At 37.7% G+C, this 22,450-nt stretch overlaps 1 protein-coding gene across 1 annotated transcript in view; it reads right to left on the bottom strand.

The window, feature by feature from the left end:
• Positions 1-829: 829 nt before the first annotated feature.
• ALG13 (ALG13 UDP-N-acetylglucosaminyltransferase subunit) overlaps positions 830-22,450 on the bottom strand; it is a 128,558-nt gene continuing 106,937 nt past the window's right edge. The window contains 4 exon segments of the mRNA XM_006167734.3: positions 830-1,747; positions 6,469-6,649; positions 9,640-9,680; positions 21,821-22,015. Coding sequence (XP_006167796.1) covers positions 1,479-1,747; positions 6,469-6,649; positions 9,640-9,680; positions 21,821-22,015 — 686 coding nt within the window. The 3' untranslated portion in view covers positions 830-1,478.

Below are 22,450 nucleotides of genomic sequence, written 5' to 3'. Positions count from 1 at the left end.
CCCCTATGGAAAAAAAAACTCTTAAAAAAAAAAAAAAAAAAAAGAAGGTGATACAAATAGTTTTTCTGGCAACCAAAGAACACTTTATTAAGTTTGCATAGTGTGTGTGCACTCACCAGGGAGAGAAAGCGAGAGAGAGAGGCCGCAATGCAATCCCTTCTCCTCCTTTCTCCTTGGGATTTTGGGCACATATGCACATGCCTCCAGTGTGTCTTCTCAAGTCACCAGATCTGGGACTCAAACTGTACAGTTGGTCATATGGGATCCAGCAGCCTTAACTACCATACCACTGGCTGGCCCACCAAAAAACACTTCTTATATATTAATAGCTATTTGTCAGGTGAAATACAGCAAACCATTCAGGATGAATTATCCCTCAAAGGATAACTGATCAATGTAGAAAATCTTGTGATGGAGGAGGCAAAAAGGGCTGATGAAATATGTCTCACAAAAGGTCAGAAAGAAGCCAGATCTTGAGACGAAGGTAAGTTTAAAAGCAAAAACTGCAAGATATGGCAACTATTGAAAGTATAGCTGAAAAAGTCTAGATTAAAGTTTCATTAGGGGATTATACATGCTTTTGAAAAACAACAAACAAAACCTAAAAAGGAATATTCTCAGGAGAAAATAACTAATACAGTAACATGCATTGCAATTACTTGAGATTAACATTTCAAGTGGCCCTGCAACTACTCCCCACCAGTTCATGCTATAAATTCACATTCCTCTCCAACTGAAATGCCAAGGAAAAAAACATGCTGAAACAATCAAATGTCTGGTCTTTGCTACCATGAAAAAGCAAAAAAGAAGAAAATCCCACTCATTTTGGCAATTTTAAATGCTAGTTTTTATTTACTGCTAACTGTGCAAAGGACACCAATTCAATACTGTGCAGTAAAACAGTTACATAAATCCAATATTAAACAACAGCATATGGGAAAAATCTAAAGCAGAGCACCATGTGCCTTCAAAACTGATTAATATCATAGAACACAACTCAGTTTGGACAATTCTTAAGAAACCTGAAGAGCTCTTTCATTTAATATTAAGTGAGGTATCAGCAGCAAAGGTTCTTGGTTTTGTTGTTTTATATTCTAGGAAAAAGTGAAAGTTATTCCAATTTTGCACTCTTTAATATGATGTATGGTTTCTGAATAATTTTATGATTTTTTCTTTTTATCAATTGGCACCATCAGCTAACACAAGGTTGACAAGCTGGCTGCAAGAAAATAGCTGAATACAACAAAATAGGCTCAATATAGGGATAGTTGTACATCCATCTCAATTTCCTTATTTAGAACCCAAAGTAATATTCCTTTAAAGTACTATTTTAAATGAAAAGGTAAAATGACCTTAAAGACAAATACAACAGTAACTACTCTAACCATCTAGATCACTTAAACATTAACATAAAATACTTTTTAAAAACCAAAACAGCAAGGAAATGGCAGTGTAAGAGTACTTCATACTGCTGAATCTTACATATTTTGAGGTACATAATGAGAAGCTGAGGGAGGTGAAGCAATATAAGCAACTGGCCCAGGATTTATGGCACCATGAATCTGAGAACCACTACCATATGCTGCACCAACTGGATGCCAAGGGGCAACATAGGAATAATCTGGTGCAACAGGAAGGCAGGAATCGAAACCCGGCAAAGGTGGTTGCCCATAGGGATCTGACATTACTGGATAATAGACTGTTGCTCCATGAGGGACAGATGCAAGGTCAGGATTTGGAAAAGTACCTAAAACAGAAAATTCATATAGTATACTTTAAATACAAAAATTCACTGAAATAGAGCCCTATGCAACATAAACAGATGAGTTTACAGGTGAAAATGAAACAATATTAAGTATATAAAAACTCACAGAAGCACTTTAGATACAAACAATAGCAACTAAAACAGGTCACCAAAAGATTATATAAAAATTGGATGTCTTCAAAAGTTCATGGAAAGTGCATATTATGAATAAAACATACATGGATTTCAATGTTCTTCACTAAAATTAACTAGTACTTTAATTCCATTTTCCCATGAATTTTCTGAATCTCCATGTATATATAAGTGTGTGTATATATAGGATGTGACAAAGCTACAGTAATCCTTCATCTGTAGTTCCACTTTCCATGCTTTCAGTACAAAATAAGATATTTTGAGACCACACTCACATAATTTGTATTACACCATACTGTTATAACTATTTGATTTTATTATCATCACTTACTATGTCTAATTCATAAATTAAACCTTATCATATGTAGGCTATATATATATAGATAGATAGATAGATAGATAGATAGATAGATAGATAGATAGATATGAAAAAAACACCCAGTATTTATAGGGTTTGTTACTATCACCATTTCAGGAATAATTTGGGGGGAGGGTCTCAGAACATATCCTTGTGGAGAAGAGGGAACTACTATACTTTACCTATTAATAGCTATCTTTCTAGGATGGTTTAAGTACCTTGTGGTCACAATTAAGTTACCTAATAATTATCCAGTATAACATGTAATCCAAATAACCATTTTGTACCACTTTAGCAAACCTCAGGTATCTACACAATCTGGTTTATATTGGAAGGTATAGTTAAAAGTGTCATGTCCCAAATGTCATTAAGACCCTAGCATTACTTAAATTTTACAGTACATTTGTTACCACAAGCCTGTTTCAGTGAAAATAGATGGCATTCTGACCTTGCTATAGTGACTATACTTATTAGACAAAAAAGAATCTTTCATTATTTGGGCTTAGGTTAGCTCATTCTGTGAAATTAAGATGTCACTGATGGGCTAGCCAGGTGGCATGGTGGTTAAGGTGGCTGGATGCCACATTGTGCAGTTCAAGTCCTGGACCTGGAGGCTTGAAAAACATGCTATATGCATGTGTGCCCAAAATCTCAAGAGGAGAATGGAGAAGGGACTGTAGCGTACCCATCTCCACCCTGGGCAGGAGAAGGGGTGCTTTCTCACTTTCTCTCTGTCTCTTTCCATTGAACATATATTACTATAGCAAACTTCTAAAAAAAAACCCTTTAATTCCAAAAAGAAAAAAAAAGACTGCCTCTTCCTTATGATTTACTATAATTTAAAACTGCTCTATAAAAGGTACACAGTACAAAAATGCAATAAAGGTTGACACATCATTTATTATCATAGACCAGCACACTAAGAGATAAAATACCATAGTGCTAACATCATGTTAAAACTACTAATACACTTTAAAAATGGAAGAAAAAGAAAATTAGTATTCCTAGTATGTACTAGGCACAGTATACTTATAAATGAGGTCTCAAAACAACTCTGGCAAAGTCAGGTATTTTCCATTTTGCAGAAAACCAGGCTTGCAGAGGTTAAGTAATTTAATCAAGATCACAGCTGTCAAATAGCAGTGCTGGAATGTGAAATTAATTTAGTTAGGTTTCTTCACATCATCTCTTCTTGCTGATTCATTCCAATAAGTGCAGTCTAAAGATCCTATTCTAAATACCTCCCAAATTTCTCTCAATCTGTTATAACTTATAGAGCAACCATGTTTATGGTCTAGCAATGGTGATTCTCAAACTTTTTGGTATCAGAATGGCTTTACACTCTTAAAAACTGACACTCCAGGGACAAGCAGATGGTATAATGGTTACATTGCTGGACTCCCACAGAATCGACTGCCCTTTGAGTCCCAAACTTGGTGACTTAAAATGCACGCTGGGTATGTGTGCATGTGTGCCCAAAATCTCGAGAGAAGGAACTGTGGTGTGGCCATGCCCCCCCACCTCAGGGGGGTGATTTTCCACTTCCTGTCTGTCTCTTCAGCAAGCACACGCACCCTTTAGCAAAAATCTCTCTTACAAAACACAAAAACAAAAAACTGACAACTCCAAACAGCTTTTATGTAAGTCATAGCTATCAATCATTATATTAGGAATTAAAATGAGACAGTTTAAAATGTTTATTAATTCATATAAAATAAGCCTATTATTTATTAACACACACATATGAAAAATAAGTTTATTATCCAAAATATAAAAAAATCAGTGACAGAATCTGTTTTATACTTTTGCCAATTATTTATTTATTTATTTATTTATTTTTATTTTGCTAGAGGGCACATGCACTCATGGCAGTGCATGCAGGGCGGGGGGGGGGGGGCGGGGACACAGGAAAAGGCTCCCTCAAAAGGGGATGGTCAGGCTACAATCCCTTCTCCATTTCTCCCTCCTTTCAGGACTGAGCACGCATACATACATGCCTGTAAGCCTCCAGGTCTGGGACTCAAACTGCTCAGTTGACCATGTGAGATCCAGCTGCCTTAACCAGAACTCCACTGCTGGCTGGCCCTACTTGTGCCAGTTTCTAATGTATGGCTTAGTAGACGACAACTGCATTCTCATAGAGATTAAATATCGCTTTATTCAAAAATATTTATGACCAGAAATGTTTGGGATTTGTTTTTTTTCATATTTTGGAATATTTGCATATACATAATGAGTATCTTGGGAATGGGACTCAAATCTAAACATGAAATTCACTGATGTTTCATATGCATCTTATACATGTGCTGAAGGTACTTTTATTCAACATTTTTGTACTGAAGCATTTTGACTGTGACCTGTCGACATGAACTCAGATATGGAATTTTCCACTTGTGGCATCATGCCAGTGTTCAAATGTTTCAGATTTTGGAATATTTCAGAAGAGAGATAACAATACACTATATATGCTTCTGTATTTATTATACTTATACATTGTTTTGGTTGAAGTATAATGAAGAAACCTGGCCTCACAGAGATTGTAGCTGAAAGAGGGAAGTCTTTTAATGACTTGACTTTTCAGATAATTGTAGATATTCTTTGATGCTACACCAAACTATCTAAGTGGTAGTTTCTCAAAAGTCAGTAGCAATGTCAAAGTTTCATACTCCACTACTTTAGTATCTATTGTTTTTAGAGACTGAGAAAGGTCATGGATAGGCGGGATTAGGAAAGATTGGTCAATAAGTACAGGGTTACCAGAGAGAAGAAATAAGTTTTAAGTTCTAGTGTTCCTCAGTGTGGTAGGATAACCATAGTTAATAATAATATAGCATACATCTCAAAATGGCTACAGAAAGTTTTGAATGTCCTCACCATAAAGAAATGTTGCAGTAATAGATATGCAAATTAACCTAACGTGTTCATATACATTCTATACAGGTATCAAAACATCACACTGTACTTCACATATATGCACACTTATTACATGTTAATTAAAATAATGTAAAAAAGAAGGGCCAGCTAGTGGCATGGTGGTTAGGGAACGGAACTCCCACATGGCTGACTATGGTTTGAGTCCCATACGCAGTGGCTTGCGAATCATGCCAGACGAGTGTTCACGCATGCCCAAAATCCCAAGAAAAGAATGGAGGAAAGGGGACTGTGGTGTGACCTTCACCCCTGTGGGGTGATTTCTCACTTTCCCTCTCTCTGTCTCCAGTGAGTGGATGTGTCCTATCGTCAAAACAAAAAAATACTAAAAAAAATTTTTTTAAATACTGTCAAAAAAATTTCATTGTTTTATCTTGCACTTTGGATACATCTTTTACAAAATCATTTATGGGCAATATCATGAATTAGTCATTGGGAAACTATTACTTCACTGAGTTATGTAGATCTTCCAAATATTGATGCTACATTCATTGATAGCCCCACCTATCTTATTAGAAGTTTTAATTATTGGGATACTGTAGACCTCATGGTGGGAGACATAAGTTTTCCAGAATTCTATTTTTTTTGAAAGCTGGAATTTTAATTTTGATAACAATATTACCAGTTGTTTTTTTGAAGTGACAGGCTCACTTGTTCATTTGAAAAAACATTAGCCAGATCAACTAAGTCTGAATAACCAGTTTGTCTATCATTCTTACAAGAAAAGAGTATTCCTTAAAAAAAGTCAGCTAGTTTACCTAGTTCAGCAGCACAAGTCCTTTTCCTTAATTAGCAGTTACTTTAGCATGCAAAAGGATTTTGTGAATAGTTTCCATTTTGTCATAAAGAATATTAAATTATTCAAGGATAAAGATTTAGTGAAAATAAGAATGTTACTGATAAAATAAAAAAGAAGTAAAATTGATGTTTTTGTACCACAGCTATGTGGCAGTGAGGAAGACATTGGTTACCAGCACAATTGATGCTAATGCCTTGAGATTTGTGCTTAGGAGCCAGCAGTTTTGCCCACTATCGATTTTGGCACTTTTAATTCAAATATAACACAGTGAATGGGTCAAGTAAAATCTTAGTATTATTATGAATACTTTTGGCCTCATGAGTCCCTTGAAAAAGTCTAAAGGACCCCCAAGGGGTCCATATAGCATCCTCTGAGAAGCTCTGGTCTAGTATATAGACCTAGGAAAACATCCAAGGGCTGTTAGTAAATTAAATACAATAAACCCAATTATCTATCTTCCCAGCAATCTCATCACATACTCACCGTTTGCTGATGCTTCTACTTGTGTGCCATCTGCTCTCCCCATATCACTGTACAAATGAGGAACTGTCTGCTCAACCAGAGGTGGTGGCTCAGAATAGACTGGGTAATTCTCTACAGGAAGATGCTGCTGCTGCATCTGTGGCACAAACATCATGGAGTGCCAGTAGTTGTGGTGATAGCACTTAAGCGGGAAAGGGAAAAAAAAAAAAAAAGTTACTGTTTCCTATTCTTAAAGTTGTACAGTTACTCACCAAAAAATTAGGCCATGATTTGCAGGTGTGATAGTAATGGTTTTTGTTTGTTTTTACCTAAAATATTTGACATTTAGAAAGTTTATTTTCTATTAGAATTTTAAGATGGTCTGTAGTGTCAGTATCTCATATTTGGACCTAGGAATTCTTCTTTAAAAAGGATTACTTTTTTTTTTTTGAGAGAGAGAGGTTTTTTGCTATAGGGCACGTGCACTCAACAGAAAAAGAGAGAGAGACAGGAAGCGAGAAATCATCCCCCAGGGGGATGGCCATGCAGCAATCCCTTCTCCTCCATTCTCTTCTCAGGATCTTGGGCACGCACGCACACGTGCCCGGCGTGAGTTTAAACCACCGGGTCTGGGACTCAAACTGCAGTCGACTACATGGGAGTCCAGCAACATAGCCATTATACTAACTGCTGGTCCCTTTAAAAAGGATTCTAAGGAAATCAGAGATATACACAAAGACCTGTATAGAAAGTGTCTTTTATAGGATTAGTCTTAAAGGCAAAATCAGTGAACAACCCAAGTATTCAATAGGGAACTAGATGAATTAATCATAGATTCATGAGAAAATATGAAGGTAATTTAAAAAGTATGCTGCCGAATATTTTTTTTTAAATGCTCATAGTGTTATAACACAATAAAATTATATAGCACAATCTATATTTTGTAAATAGAAACAAAAAAGTGGTAAGAAAATATATCAAAATGTACAGTGGTGGGCCAGCCTAGTATCCTAGTGGCTAAGGGAACCTGACCCCACATGGCCAACAGCAGCTTGAGATAGGGCCCTTTGGACTGAAAAACATACTGGGTGTGCATGCCTCAAATCCTGACAGGATGGAAAAATAGAGAAGAGACTACAGTGTGACCATGCCCCACTGGGGATGCTTTCTCCCTCCCCCGTCTCTCTGTGGTGAGTGCACACACCTTCTGGTCATTTTTTAAAAAGAAAAAAAAAGTGCAATGCTTATAGAGGTGTTTTTGTTTTCTTTGTATCTTAAAAATTTCTAAACGTACTGCAATAAATGTTATTACTTCTAATATGAAAAAGTATTAAAATAGCTAACCTGCATTTCCTGGTATTTCCATGATATAAAAGGCAAGAGAATATTTTTAATTCCTTAGTCTTGGGCAGGCCCTATACTACAGCAATTTAATGCTGTATGTAGAAAGACATCCCACAGGGCCAAATGTGGTTTGAATCTTGCTCCAGCAACCTGAAGAACACAATGGGCATGTGCGCCCCCAAATCCCAATGGGATGGACGATAAAAGGATTGTGTTGTGACCGTGCCCCATTGGGAAGTGCCTTCTCTTTTTAGCACTCTCTGGCAAGTGCACATGCCCTCTGGTGATAAAACAAATAAAATTAAATAAAATTTATCAGTCTTATACAATGGATTACAAAGTTTCCACATGACGACTAAAAAATAACATAAATAAAGAGGCAAGTAGTTTATCAACTCTTGAAACTGCATTTGAGAGAAAAAGTCTCATAGAATGAAAACCCAACCCACTATTCTTTTTTTTTTAGAAGAAAAATTTTTAATTGATAATAGGGCATGTGCACATGAACTTTTAAGAGGGGGATGAATACCCTCCCCACAGTATCTGGTTATGCCACAATCTCCTTTCTCCAGCCTATTGGATCCTAGATGTTTACAAGCATGTCCAGCATGTTTCAGGCTGACTAAGCCAGAGATTCAAACTGCAGGTGCTATGTGGGATATGGCTTCTTTTGAGCAGCACATTACCACTGTGCCATGAAGCCATCTTATTATTCCACTACTCTTTTTTTTTTTTGGAGAGATTTTCACTGTAGGGCGCGTGCGCTCGCCAGACAAAAAGAGACATAGAGACAGAAACCGAGAAATCACCCCCCAGGGGGGATGGTCACGCCGCAATCCCTTCTCCTCCATTCTCCTCTCGGGATCTTGGGCACACACGCACACACACCCAGCATGAGTTTAAATCACTGGGTCCGGGACTCGAACTGCGGTCTACTACATGGGAGTCCAGCGACATAGCCATTACGCTAACTGCTGGTTCCCTCCACTACTCTTAATTCATAGATGTGCACTATTTTGGTAAGGCAATTTTATAGCAAGGATATGTTTAAAGTGTTAGGGAAATCAGTGTTAAAGAATATGAATGAATGTGAGAACATCCAAAAGACTACATAGCTTATTGTCATCTGCCAAATCTTAAGGTATATCATTCCTTTTTCAGTAAATATACGATCTTGTTATATTGTAAGTCAAGCATATGTCAGGGGCAAAATGATCTCAGAAAGAATCAAAAAAGAAAGCTCCCACCTCAAATAAGAGACATCTTTCCATGATATCAAGATATTTGTCAGTACCCACCACTATGACTTAGTGGTGGTGAAAACTACTGTTGGACAAATATCTATAAACACATGAGTACTTAAAAATAATACAGCTCTTGGGGGTCTGCAGATGGCATAATGGTTACATTGCTGACTCCCACATAGTCGACCACAGTTTGAGTCCCAGACCTCATGGCTTAAACTCACGCAGGGTACATGTGTGTGCGTGCCCAAGATCCTGAGAGGAGAATAGAAGGGAAGGGATTGTGGCAGGAAAAATAATCCATTTATTTTACTACATAAAACTACAATGAAAGGTTACTGTATAATGTTAAATATGGTTGTGCTGCCTAGAGCCCAGTTCTCATTCCTCTCAATTAACAACCATTTTATAAGAGAAACTGAAGCAATAAGAAGTTAAAGTAGAAAACTATCTATGTCATCCTTAGAGATCTCTTAGAAAGACAGAAATAACATTTTAGGCCTTTTGGTGTTATTTGTTTTTAAAGTTCAAGAGTCTGATTATCAAAAATAGCTTATACTTTGAATACTGAAACTTATTGAAGCAATTTTATCATGATTCTTACCTGCAATCCCAGGTTGAAATAGTACTGCAAAACTTTTGTATCTAAAATTAAAAAGATTTAATTAGTGACTAGATTAACATAAGCAATTATAATAGTCATTTAAAAGCTTTTTGCTCTTTAATGAGCATTATTAAAGTAGATATAAATGTAGTCATTCCAGAATATCACTCTCAATTCAACCTGATAGTAAATGACCATTTACCTACCATTATAGGTAAGATAATTTTACGATTCAGGGTTTATACACCAAATACACATTTTTTCCCTATAGCATTAGGCAGATATTACAGGGTAAAATTTAGGAAGAATAAATGTATTTTCTTGCTTGTCTCAAATTTTTACATTGCTACAAATCTACTATATATGCAAAATTGCTTTGGTCCCCAGTAACTAGTTTACGATAAAGTACAAACCCCTCTTAAGTTGTGACCTCCCTATATATACTGATATATTTACTGTCATTAAAAATAATCATCATAGGCCAGCCAGGTGGTGTGGTAGTTAAGGTGGCTGATCCCAAAACTGCATGGTTTGAGTCCTGCACCTGGCAGCCTAAAAAAAAACAAAAAATACCAAGCTGGGTGCATGTGCAAATGTGCCCAAAATCCCAAGAAGAGAATGGAGGAGAGGGGACTGTGGCATGGCCATCCCCCTTGGGGGGTAATTTCTCACTTTCCCTTTCTATCTCCAATGAGTATGTGCCCCCTAGAGCAAACTTAATCAAAAAAAAAGGAGCAGCAGGTGGTATGGATCCCAGGTTAAGGTGCTGGATTCCACATGGCCAACATCACAGTTTGAGTCTCAGATCTGGCAGCTTAAAAGATACACCAGGCATGTGTGCATGTGTGCCCCAAATCACAAAGGCAGAATGGAGGAGAAGGGATTGCAGTGAGGCCATTTCCCCGGGGGATGGTTTATTCCTCCTTCGCTCCCTCCCACTCTCCCATGAGTACACACATCCCATGGGAAAAAAATTTTTTTTAAAGTTAACTTATATCTGTGACTATTACATAGAAGTACAGTATAAAGTCTAATGTTCAGATTAAAGAACATGAAGAGATTTCTTTCCTATCCTGCACCCCTCACCACTGCTGTCCTAAGTTCCATCCACTGATGCAGCAGAAACACAGGGAGTCAGCCACTTTTAGATTTTACAGTTCACTGGCCCACACCAGGAACATGATTTCAGATTCTTTGTTTGGTTACATATTCTCAGACAGTCCCAAGTGCACCTCATCCTGAAAGATAGTTAGAGAATACAAACACCGGAACCTGGCTTGACACACACTATTCTGATCCAAAGATACAGCCCTCTACTAAGAACACAGCTGGGAAAAAGAGTTCTTCAAAGTAAGAAGAAGGGTATAATTCATCAGATGACTAAAAATCAGCACAGAGGCAAAAGAAATCTGAAAATAACAAGGAAATATTCTTCTCTCAAGGGAACAAGACAACTCCTCATCCACCACAGGCAGAGCAATTGAACCAACATAAATGTCAAAAAAAAAAATCAGAATATTGACAGTGACAAGGCTAAATTAGATGCAAGAGAACACAGACAACCAACTCCAAGAGATGAGGAAAATCCTTCCATGGTTTGAAGGAGGAGATAGACACCATATTAAAAAAACAAAAAAGGGAACCAGCAGTTAGCGTAATGGCTATGTCACTAGACTCCCATGTAGTCGACCGCGGTTCGCATCCCGGACCCGGTGGCTTAAAACTCACGCCAGGCGCGTGTGCATGTGTGCCCAAGATCCCGAGAGGAGAATGGAGGAGAAGGGACTGCAGCGTGACCATCCCCCGTTGGGGGTGATTTCTCACTTTCTGTCTCTGTGTCTCTGTCTGACGAGCGCACACGCCCTAGAGCGAAAAAACCTCTCCAAAAAAAAAAAAAAAAAAAAAAAAACAGAGTTCTAGAGATGAAGATTAATACAGGAAATAAAAACTCCCTTGAAAATATTAATAGCAGGTTAGACCATACAGAAGTTCGAATTTCTGATCTAGAAGACACCTCTGACTTAGACAAAGTCATCAAAAACAATGAAAAAAGAACCAGAAAAAAAAAAGAGAAGACAACCTAAAGGAAATACTAGATATCATTAAATGTCTAAATATCCAATTAATTGGTATTCCAGAAGCTAAAGAATTTAATAAGAACATAGCAAATCCATTCTATGAAATACTTCAGAAAACTATCCAAACCTAGAGAAACATTCAGCTATTCTGACTCAGGAAATACAAAGAATAACAAATAGAATAAACATAAAATCTTCCACTCACATATTATAACAGACTGGTAAAAATCAAAGACAGAAGTAAGATGAGAAAAATGGTGAGGGAGAAAGATCAAGTTACTTACAAAGGTTATCCTATTAGGCTATTATCAGACCTTTCAATGGAAACAATGCAAGGAAGGCAAAAATGGGAAGATATATTCAAAATGCCAAAAGAAAAACAATTTCAACCAAGAATATTATACCCTGCAAGACTTTCCTTCATCTGGGAACAAATAAAAGCATTCTCAGATAAACAAAAACTGAAAGAATTCACCAATACTAAACCAGCTCTTCAAGAAGCACTGAAGTGAGTACGATACCAGGAAAACTAGAGAGAGACAAACAGAAATAAGAGAATGAAACAAAAACTAGCCAAGAAAATGGCAGGGATAATTCCACAAATACCAATAACAACAATGAATGGTAATGGATTAAATTCTCCAATTAAAAGACATAGGCTGGCTGAATGGATGAAAACAAAGCAAAACAAAACAAAAAACAGGAGCCCTCTATATGCTGCCTACAAGAAACAAACCTCACAGATGAAGACAAACATATACTGAAAGTGAAGGGCTGGAAAAAGATATTCTAAGCGAATGGAAATAAAAAAGGCTAGAGTCACAATACGGATATCAGACAAAATAGGCTTTAAGACAAAAACTGTAAATAGAGACACAGACACTATATAGTATTAAAAGGGCTAATTCTCTAAGAATATACTAAATAAAAATATTTTTGTACCTAACACTGGAGCACCCAAATACATGAAACAAAGACTGCTAGATCTAAAGGGAGAGATAGACTACAATACAGTAATTGTTGGGGATCTCAACACCCCACTGCCTCCTCTGGACAGATCATCTAGACAAAAAGTAAACAGAGATAGAAGAACTAAATGAGGAGCCAGCACATGTTTGAAGGCACCGGACTACCACAGGGCCAACCACGTTTTGAGTCCCAGACCTGATGGCTTGCTTGCTTTTCTTTCCTCTCCTTTCTTTCACTTTCTCTCTTTCTCTCTGTCTCTCTCTCTTTCTCCTCTCGTCTCTCTCCTCTTCTCTCCCTCCCCCACCTCTATCTGGTCAAGTTAATAAATAAATAAATAAAGTTTTTAAAAAAAGAACTAAATGATATCATAAATGAAATGGACTTGAAAGACATCTATAGAATATTTCACCCAATAACCACAAAATATACGTTTTTCTCACCACCATAAGGAACATTTTTGAAGACTGAGCGTGACAGGGCACAAAACAAGCCTTTACAAATTCAAAAGTATAGAAACCATATCCAGCATCTTCTCTGATCATGATGGAATTAAAGTGAAACTAATTACAGAAAATAAACACACACACACACACACACACAAACATGAGACCGGCAGTTGGCATAATGGCTATGTCACTGGACTCCCATGTAATTGACCGCAATTCAAGTCCCAGACCCAGTGGCTTAAACTCACTCTGGGCGTGGGTGTGGGCGTGTGCATGTGCATGTCTGTGTCCATCCCCCCGGGGGGTGATTTCTTGCTTTCTGTCTCTCTGTCTTTCTCTTTCTGGCGAGTGCACATGCCCTATAGCAAAAAACCTGTCCAAAACAAAGCAAAACACACAAATGCATGGAAACTAAACAACCTATTCCTGAATGACTGTACAACCACTGAAGAAACTAAGACTAAAATAAGAAGACTCATTGAAACCAAGGATAATAAGTACATGAGTTTTCATAACCTATGGGACACAGTGAAATCAGTCATAAGAGGGAAGTTTATAGCAATTGTGAACACAAGAAAAAATTGAAAAGTGGCAAATAGACAACCTAACAACATATCTCAGGGAACTAGAAAAACAGCAGCAGCCAAAAAAAAAAAACTAGGAGAAAGTAAATAAAGATTAGAGCAGAAATAAATTAAATAGAGAATAAAGTATACAGAAAATAAATCAAAATAAAAGCTGGTTCTTTAAGAAGATAAACAAAATGAGGACCAGCAGTTAGCATAATGGCTATGTTGCTGGACTCCCACATAGTCGACCGCGGTTCCCGTCCCAGACCCGGTGGCTTAAAACTCACGCCAGGTGCCTATGCATGCATGCCCAAGATCCCGAGAGGAGAATGGAGGAGAAGGGACTGCAGTGTGGCCATCCCCCCTGGGGGGTGATTTCTCACTTTCTATCTGTCTCTCTGTCTGTCCAGCGATCGCACGCACCCTGTAGTGAAAACCTCCCCCAAAAAAAAGTCCCAAAAAAAAGAAGATAAACAAAATTAACACATGGTTATTTACTAAGAACAAAGAAAGGGATTAGATAAGACAAATCACCAATGAAACAGGAAATATAACAGAAATACGAAAGATCATAAGGATTTGGGTTGATTTCAATTCATTCACAAGAGAATATTACAAGTGACTATTTGCCAACAAACAAGAAAACCTGGATGAGATGGACAAATTTCTGGACACACATAATCTACCAAGATTGAATTAAGAAACATAATGGTCTATTCATAAAGCCTGAATAGACCAATAACAAGCAATGACATTAAATCAGTAATGTATAGTCTCCTAACAAGGAAAAACCTAGGTCCTAATGGCTTCACTGCTGAATTCCACAAAACATTTAAAGAAGAGCTAATCCTAATTCTACTCAAACTATTTCTAAAGATCCAAAAAGAAGGAACCCTCCCAAATTCATTCTATAAATCCTCCATTACCCTCATTCCAAAAATAGGCAAGGACATTACAAAAAAAGAAAACTACAGACCAATATCCCTGATGAATACAGATGAAAAAATTCTCAAGATACTAGCAAATCATATCCAAAGACACTTTCTTTAAAAAGATTATACGCCACAACCAGGTAGACTTTATTCCAGGGGTGTAAGGATGGTTCAACATATGCAAAGCTATAAATTTAATATGTCACACTAACAAAAGAAAAGATAAAAACCATGTGATCTTATTAATCAATGAAGAAAAGCACTTGATAAAATATAACATCCCTTTATGACTCAACAAAATCAGCATAGAAGGGACATTTCTGTTTTTTGTTATTTTGTTTTAAGAGATTTTTCTATAGGGCATGTGTACTTGTCAGAGAGAGACAAAGAGACAGAAAACGAGAAATCAAGGGATTTTGGGGAGACATGTGTGTGCAACCAGTTTGAGTTTCAAGTTACCAGGTCCAGGATTCAAACCACAGTTGGGGACGTGGGAGTCCAGCAAAGAAACCATTATGCCACTTGTTGGTCCCATAGGAGGGACATTTCTCACCACAATAAAAACCATACATGAAAAATCCATAGCTAACATCATTCTTAATGGGGAGGGGCTGAAAGCTGAAACAAGGAAACCCACTTATTCCACTTCTTTTTAATATAGTACTGGATGTCCTAGTCAATGCAATCAGTAGAAAGAATAAAATAAAGGGCATACAAATAGGAAAATAAAAAGTGAACTTACAAAAAACTATGAAAATATGGGACCAGCAGTTGGCATAATGGCTATGTTGCTGGGCTCCCACGTAATTAACTGTGGTTCGAGTCCTGGACCCAGTAGCTTAAACTCAGGCCGGCATTTGTGTGTGCATGCCCCAGATTCCGAGAAGAGAATGGAGGAGAAGGGACTGAGGCATGGCCATCCACCCTGGGGGTTGATTTCTCACTTTCTGTCTCTTTCTAGCAAGCGTACGTGCCCTATAGCAAAAACCTCTCCAAAAAAGAAAAAGAAAGAAAATAATCAGTAAGCACAATAAATAAGTACTCAAACTGGACATATGTATGTCAAAAATTAACTTACACACAAACTTAAACCTCTTATAAAAATCAACTCAAAATGGATCACGGACCTAAACATAAAACACATATAAAGCTCCTGGAAAATAACAGAAGAAAATCTGAATGTCCTTGAATTTAATGATTCATTTTTTAAAATTTTGCTATAGGTTGCACACATTCACTGGAGAGAGACTGAGAGAAAGTGAGAAAACCCTCGGGAAGATGACCACACTGCAATCCATTCTCCTTCATTTTCTTCTTGGGATTTTGGGCATGCATGTACATGCACATGGTGTGTTTTTCAAGTCACCGGGTCTAGGACTCTAACTACACAGTTGGCCATATGGGATCTAGCTTCCTTAACCATCATGCCACCTGACTGGCTTGGTGATCATTTTTTAAATACAACACTACAGGCACAGTCTATGAAAGAAACCATCAATAGGTTTAACTTCGTTAAATTTAAAAGTACTCTTTGAAAGACACTTTCAAGAGAATAAAGACAAGCCACAGAGTAGGAGAGAAAAAAAAAAAAAGCCACAGAGTAGGAGAAAATATCTACAAATACATATCTAACAAAGGACTGTTATCTAAAATATATAAAGTACTCTTAAAGCTCCAAGATAAAATAACCTGCTATTAAAATGAGTCAAAGACTTTTAAGAAAATTTTATTTATTCATTCATTTATTTTAATTTAACCACAGAGAGAGGGAAGGTGAGAAACCAAGGCACCAGGTCCAGGACTTGAACCACAGCCGGCCATGTGGGAGTATCCAGTGCCTTAACCACCATGCAACCTGCTGGCCCCAGTGAAAGACTTTGACAACTCACCAAAGAGTATATATAGATACAGATGACAAATAAGCACAAGAAAAGATGTCCCACATCATATACTATAAGGAAATATAAATTAAAATAATAAGATACTATTGTACAGTTATTAGATTGGCCAAAGTCCAGAACACTGACAACATCATGCTGGTACAGATGTAGAGCGACAGAATTTCCATTCAGTGCTGGTGGGAATACAAAATGGTAAAGCATTTTGGAAGGATAGTTTGAGTGTCTTTTTCTTGAAGAGAGATTTTTGCTATAGGGTGTGTGTGCTTGCCAGAAGACAGAAAGTGAGAAATCAGCCCAGGGGGATGGCCACACTGCAGTCCCTTCTCCTCCTCTCTCTCCAGATCTTGGGCATGCACACACACACACACCCAGCATGAGTTTAAGTCACTGTATCCAGGACTTAAACTGTGGTTGAACATGTAGGAGTCCAGCAACATAATTATTATGCCATCTGCTGGTCCCAATAGTTTGAGTTTCTTACAAAACTAAACATTTTTACTATTCAATCCAGCAATAGTTATCCTTGATATTTACCTGAAGGAGTTGAAAATGTATTGTCACACAGATGGTTAAAGCAGGTTAATTCATAAATGCCTAAACATAGAAGCAACCAAGATGTCCTTCAATAGGTGAATGAATGGATAAATCATGGTATATCTAGTCATTGGATTATTTTTCAGTGCTCAAAATAAATGAGCTATCATGCCATAAAAAGACATAGCAGGGAGGGAGCCTGGCAGGTGGCATGGTAGTTAAGACACTGAACTCAAACATGACTGACCATGGTTTGAGTCTTGGACCTGGCAACTTGCTTTCTCACTTTCCCTCTCTCTGTCTCCCTTTGGTGAAATTAAAAATGATGATGATGAATAAAATTAAGTTAAAAAAACATGGAGGGACCTTAAAAGCGTACATATTGCTAAGTCAATGTGAAAAGGCTAGGTAGGTGCTATAGGATTACAACTCTATGGCATTCTGGAATAGTCAAAACTATGGAGATGATGATTGCCAGGAACTGGAATGGGGATGAATAAGCAGAGTACAGAAGACTTAGGTCAGTGAAAATACTCTGTGTCATGTAATTATACATTTGTCCAAACCCGTGAAATGTACAAAAAGAATAAACTCTAGGGATCAGAAGATGGAGTATGAGTTATATCACTAGACTCCCTCATGGTCAATCGCAGTTCAAGTCCTGGACCCAGTGGCTGGAAACTCACACCAGGCACATGTGTGTGCATGCCCAAAATCCTGAGAGGAAAATGGAGAAGGGATAGCAACATGAACAACCCCCTGGGGGGGGGGTGATTTTTTTGTTTCCTGTCTGTCTGTCTCTGTGGTGAGTATATGTGCCCTATAGCAAAAAATTTCTGTATATATATATATATAAAAATAAACTCTAATGTAAACTATAGCCTTCAGGTGCTGATGATGTGTCAATGTAGGTTCATCAACTGTAGCAAATGTACCACTCTGGTCTGATGAGGGATACTAATAATATAGGAGGCTTTGCACATGTAGAGGAGTTGGTATATGGGAAATCTCTCTACTTTCCTCTCAATTTTTCTGTGAACAAAAAACTCCTCTATAAAAAAGTGGGTTTTTTTAGTGCTCATTATCAGTTACCAGAATGGCTAATACTGAAGAGAGTGACAATATTTCATGTTGACAAGAATGGGAAACAACTAGAATTCTCACATACTGCTGGTAGGAATGTAAAATGGTAAAATTTTGGAAAGATATTCTGCTGTTTCTTATAAAAGTAAATATACTACTAGGTATATGTCCAAAGAAAATGAAAACATATGTTTACAAAGACTTTTCTATATGAATGTTCATAGCAGCTTTATTTATTTTATTTATAGAAATTTCAAACCAGAAAGAGGTCAGATTTCTTGTCAAGAGAATGAACAAACTGGAACATTCATTTAATGAAATACTACTCAGCAATGAAAGCAAATGAACTGATATATGTAAAGATATGGATGAATCTCAAAAACATTATGCTGAGTGGGTCACCTGGTAGCATGGTGGTCAAGACAGGTGGATCCTGCATGGCTGACTGTGGGATTCAAGTCCCAGACCCATGGGCTTGAAAAACATGATGGGTGTTGGTATTATGTCTGTGTACATGCCCAAAATCCTGAGAGGAAAATGGTGGAAAAGGGCTATCAGCATGGCCATTTCCCATCTCTGTCTCTCCTGTGAGCACATGTACACTACAGCAAAACATTTTTTAAAAAAATCATACACACACACACACACAACCTAAAAAACATGCTGAGTTTAAGAAGCAAGTCTTCTATAAAGATTATATAATGAGGGTCACCCAGCAGCACAGTAGTTCAGGAGACCAGATTCCACATGGCCAACTTAATGATTCAAGTCCTGAATCCAGTGGCTTAAGAAAATATGCTGGATGGGAACCAGCAGTTGGCATAATGGCTACGTCGCTGGACTCCCAAATAGTCGACCGCGGTTCGCGTCCCAGACCCGGTGGCTTAAACTCACGCCGGGCACGTGTGCGTACATGCCCAAGATCCCGAGAGGAGAATGGAGAAGGGATTGCAGCGTGACCATTCCCCCTGGGGGGTGATTTCTCGCTTTCTGTCTCTCTGTCTCTCTCTGTCTGGCGAGTGCACACGCCCTATAGCGAAAAACCTCTCCAAAAAAAAAAAAAAAGAAAGAAAGAAAATATGTGGGATATGCACATGAGTTCCCAAAATCCAGAGAGGAAAAATGAGAAGGGACCGAGAGATGGCCACCCTCTCTGGGGGGGGGTAATTTCTCACTCCTTCTCTGGTGAGCACACATGCCCTATAGTGTAAAAACTTAAAAGAAAAATCACATAATGGATTATTATATTTACATGAAATTGAAATTCTAAAACAAAACAAAAATAAACATGGGTGTGCAAAAAAAACAAACAAAAAAAGAAATTCTAAAACAAGTATAACTAATCTATGGTAGAAAAAAATCAAAATGATAGTTGCCTGTGGAAGGAAGTGGGGATGGGCATAAGAAAAGACGGAGTAGAGGGAACTTTGTGTGATAATGCTAATAATATTTTATATCTTGAGGGTGGTTTGGGTTACATGGGTACATGCGTGCATTTCTTAAAACTCAACTAGTATTAAGTTGTGTGCATTTCATCATATGTAAACTTTACATCAAAAGAAGAGATTAAAGTCTAATTAATTGTATGTATGCTGAAGGTTTTAAGGGGAAGTATATTAATGTCTACAATTTATCTTTAAACACATTACAAATAAGATGGATTAATTAATCAGCAGACAGAGGGATAAATGGACAGATGTGATAAAGGAAATAGAGTTAAATGTTAATAGTAAAATTCAGGTGGTAGACATACGACTATTTATTTTAGATTTCAATTTTAGTATATACCTGAGTATTTTTGTAATAAAATATTGTAAAAATGCACAATCAGCATTATTTGGTGAAAAAAGTACATCTTGGGCACAGATAGAGTAGTAACGTAATCAGGGTTTAGATATTGGGTAAATTAGGTGGAAATGATTATCACTTTTTGTTGCTGTTGTTAGGTTTTTGTCATAGGGCACTCACCAAAGACAGAAAGAGGAAAAGTGAAAAATCACGACCCCAGGGAGAAAGTCACATCACAATTCCTTCTCCTCCACGTCCTCTCAGGATTTTGAGCATGCAGACACATACACCCGGGATGTTTTTCAAGCATCCGGGTCCAGAACTTAAACCACACAGTCGGCCATGTGGATAGAGCTGCCTTAACTACCGTGCCACCTGGATGGCCCCAATATAGATGTTTTAAGTTTGAAATAAAAGTTAAAAAGCTATATGACAACAAATAGCTGGAAATAAGGGAAACGTTTGAGGCCAAAGCTGGCTAGATTTAAGAAGTAATTACATAGAAATAATAATGAGGTTTTAAGGTAGGAAAAAAGGACAAAATTGTTTAATGGAATTTTGATGACTAGCTTAGGGGCTGGGGAAAAAAAGGGAAGAGAAAAGCAGCTAAAAAAAAAAAAAAAAAAAAAAAACAAAAGAAACATATAACTGCTATAGCAAAGAAAGTCTAAGTAAGCCACAAGTGATTCTCAAATACAATTTTCTTTTGAAAAACACTGCCAAACTGAAGAATAGCAAAGAACTTTCAATAGAAACCTACCCTTTAGATGTTTAAGGAAACAAGAGCATAGGGCTAAAATCCATGCAGGTCAGATGCCCTTCTTCCCCAGAGACCTTCTCCACATTTTTAAAACTCCGCTGAATACCAGAGATTGCAACAATTTTTTTAAAGAATTATTTTATTTAACTTTATTTATTTTATTATTTAATTTGACCAGAGAGGGACAGAGTGAGAGAGAGGGTGGGAAAGTGAGAAAAGCAAACCACCAGATCCGAGACTCTAATGGTGGTCAGCCATACGGGAGTCCAGAGCTCTTAACCATCCTGCCACCTGCCGGCCCTGCGATTGCCAACAATGGGGAAAAAACTGGTAGGATTCCTGCTTTCCAAGAAAAACAGTCACCTCTTTCTGCCATCTTTCTGTGCCACCATAATGGTGGACATGTAAGTCCCAGCTGATGCTCTCAAGAGCATCAACAATGGTGAAAAGGGAGGCAAACACCAAGCTCTTATTATGTCATGCACAAAAGTCATTGTCTGGTTTCTAACTACGATGATGAAGCATGATTACACTGGCAAATTTGAAATTGTCGATGACCACAGAGCTGGAAAAATTTTTGTGAACCTCACTGGCAGGTTAAACAAGTTTGGCGTGACCAGCCCCAGATTTGAGGTGCAATTCAAAAGATCTAGAAAAATAGCAGAATAACTTGCTCCCATTCCGTCAGTTTGGTTTCATTGTACTGACTTCACCTGGCATCATGGATCGTGAAGAAGCAAGACAGAAACATACAGGAGGGAAAATCCTGGGATTCTTTACATTAGAAATGGGGTGTAATACATACATACAAATACAATGCCTCATTGGGGGAAAAAAAACAGTCAATGAAAGCAATGACATCCATTCAAGAATCTTCTTCAGGTCACATATGTAGCTATCCCTCCCTTCCTAAAAAGCAGCATGAGTCAACTTAGCCAGTTGATTGTATTTTCAGCTTGAAGACTTTCAACTGCACCTTTCCTTAGCCACTTACCTAGAATTATGCTCTCAAAACAGTTTTTATTTGGTAACCCCACTCCCTCAAGACAGGTCAACTGAAGTGAAATATGTGCAAAGTGAGATATCTTGTACCTAAATAATTCTCACCCAAGTCTACTTACCCTGAGGTAGATCACTGCCACTTGGATCACAGGAATAAGGTGGAGGCGGTGGTGGTAAACTTGAAACCTCTCCTACCTCAAGAGGAGTCGGGGGAGGAGGAGGAGGTGGTAGTGGTGGTGGTGGTGGTGGTTGTAGAGGGGTGGCAGCAGCATGAATAGAAGCAGAGTGGTATGGATAGGATGGTGAGGAAATCACTAACAAAGAAATAAAACAAAAAGTAATGAAGCAGAAATGTAACCTCTTCTTATAAGTAGTAGCACATCTACTTTTCTTGCATCCCAGTATGGTCAAAGGACTCTTAAATCTTATATTTTGACTTAAACACAAGAACATGCCAAGTAAATTTCTCATATTCTCTTAGAATATATCAAATGAAAATTAGTTCATTATAGGTCATTTTAAGTTAAGGAAATTACTTAAAATAAAAAGAAAAAATCTGGAGAGACAGCAGGTGGCATGGTGGTTAAAGTGCTGGATCTCACATTGCCGACTCTATTGTCGCAGTTCTAGTCTCGGACCCGGGGGCCTGAAAAACACACCAGGCACATGTGCATGCATCCCAGGATCCCAAGAGGAGAATGGAGGAGAAGGAACTGAGGCATAATTATCCCTCTGAGGGATAATTTCTC

The sequence above is a fragment of the Tupaia chinensis genome, unplaced genomic scaffold (genome assembly GCF_000334495.1).
Source record: "Tupaia chinensis unplaced genomic scaffold, TupChi_1.0 Scaffold144991_2, whole genome shotgun sequence".
Classification (NCBI taxonomy): Eukaryota; Metazoa; Chordata; class Mammalia; order Scandentia; family Tupaiidae; genus Tupaia; species Tupaia belangeri.
The sequence above is the reverse complement of the archived record's forward strand: the minus strand, read 5'-3'. Positions and strand labels throughout refer to the sequence as shown.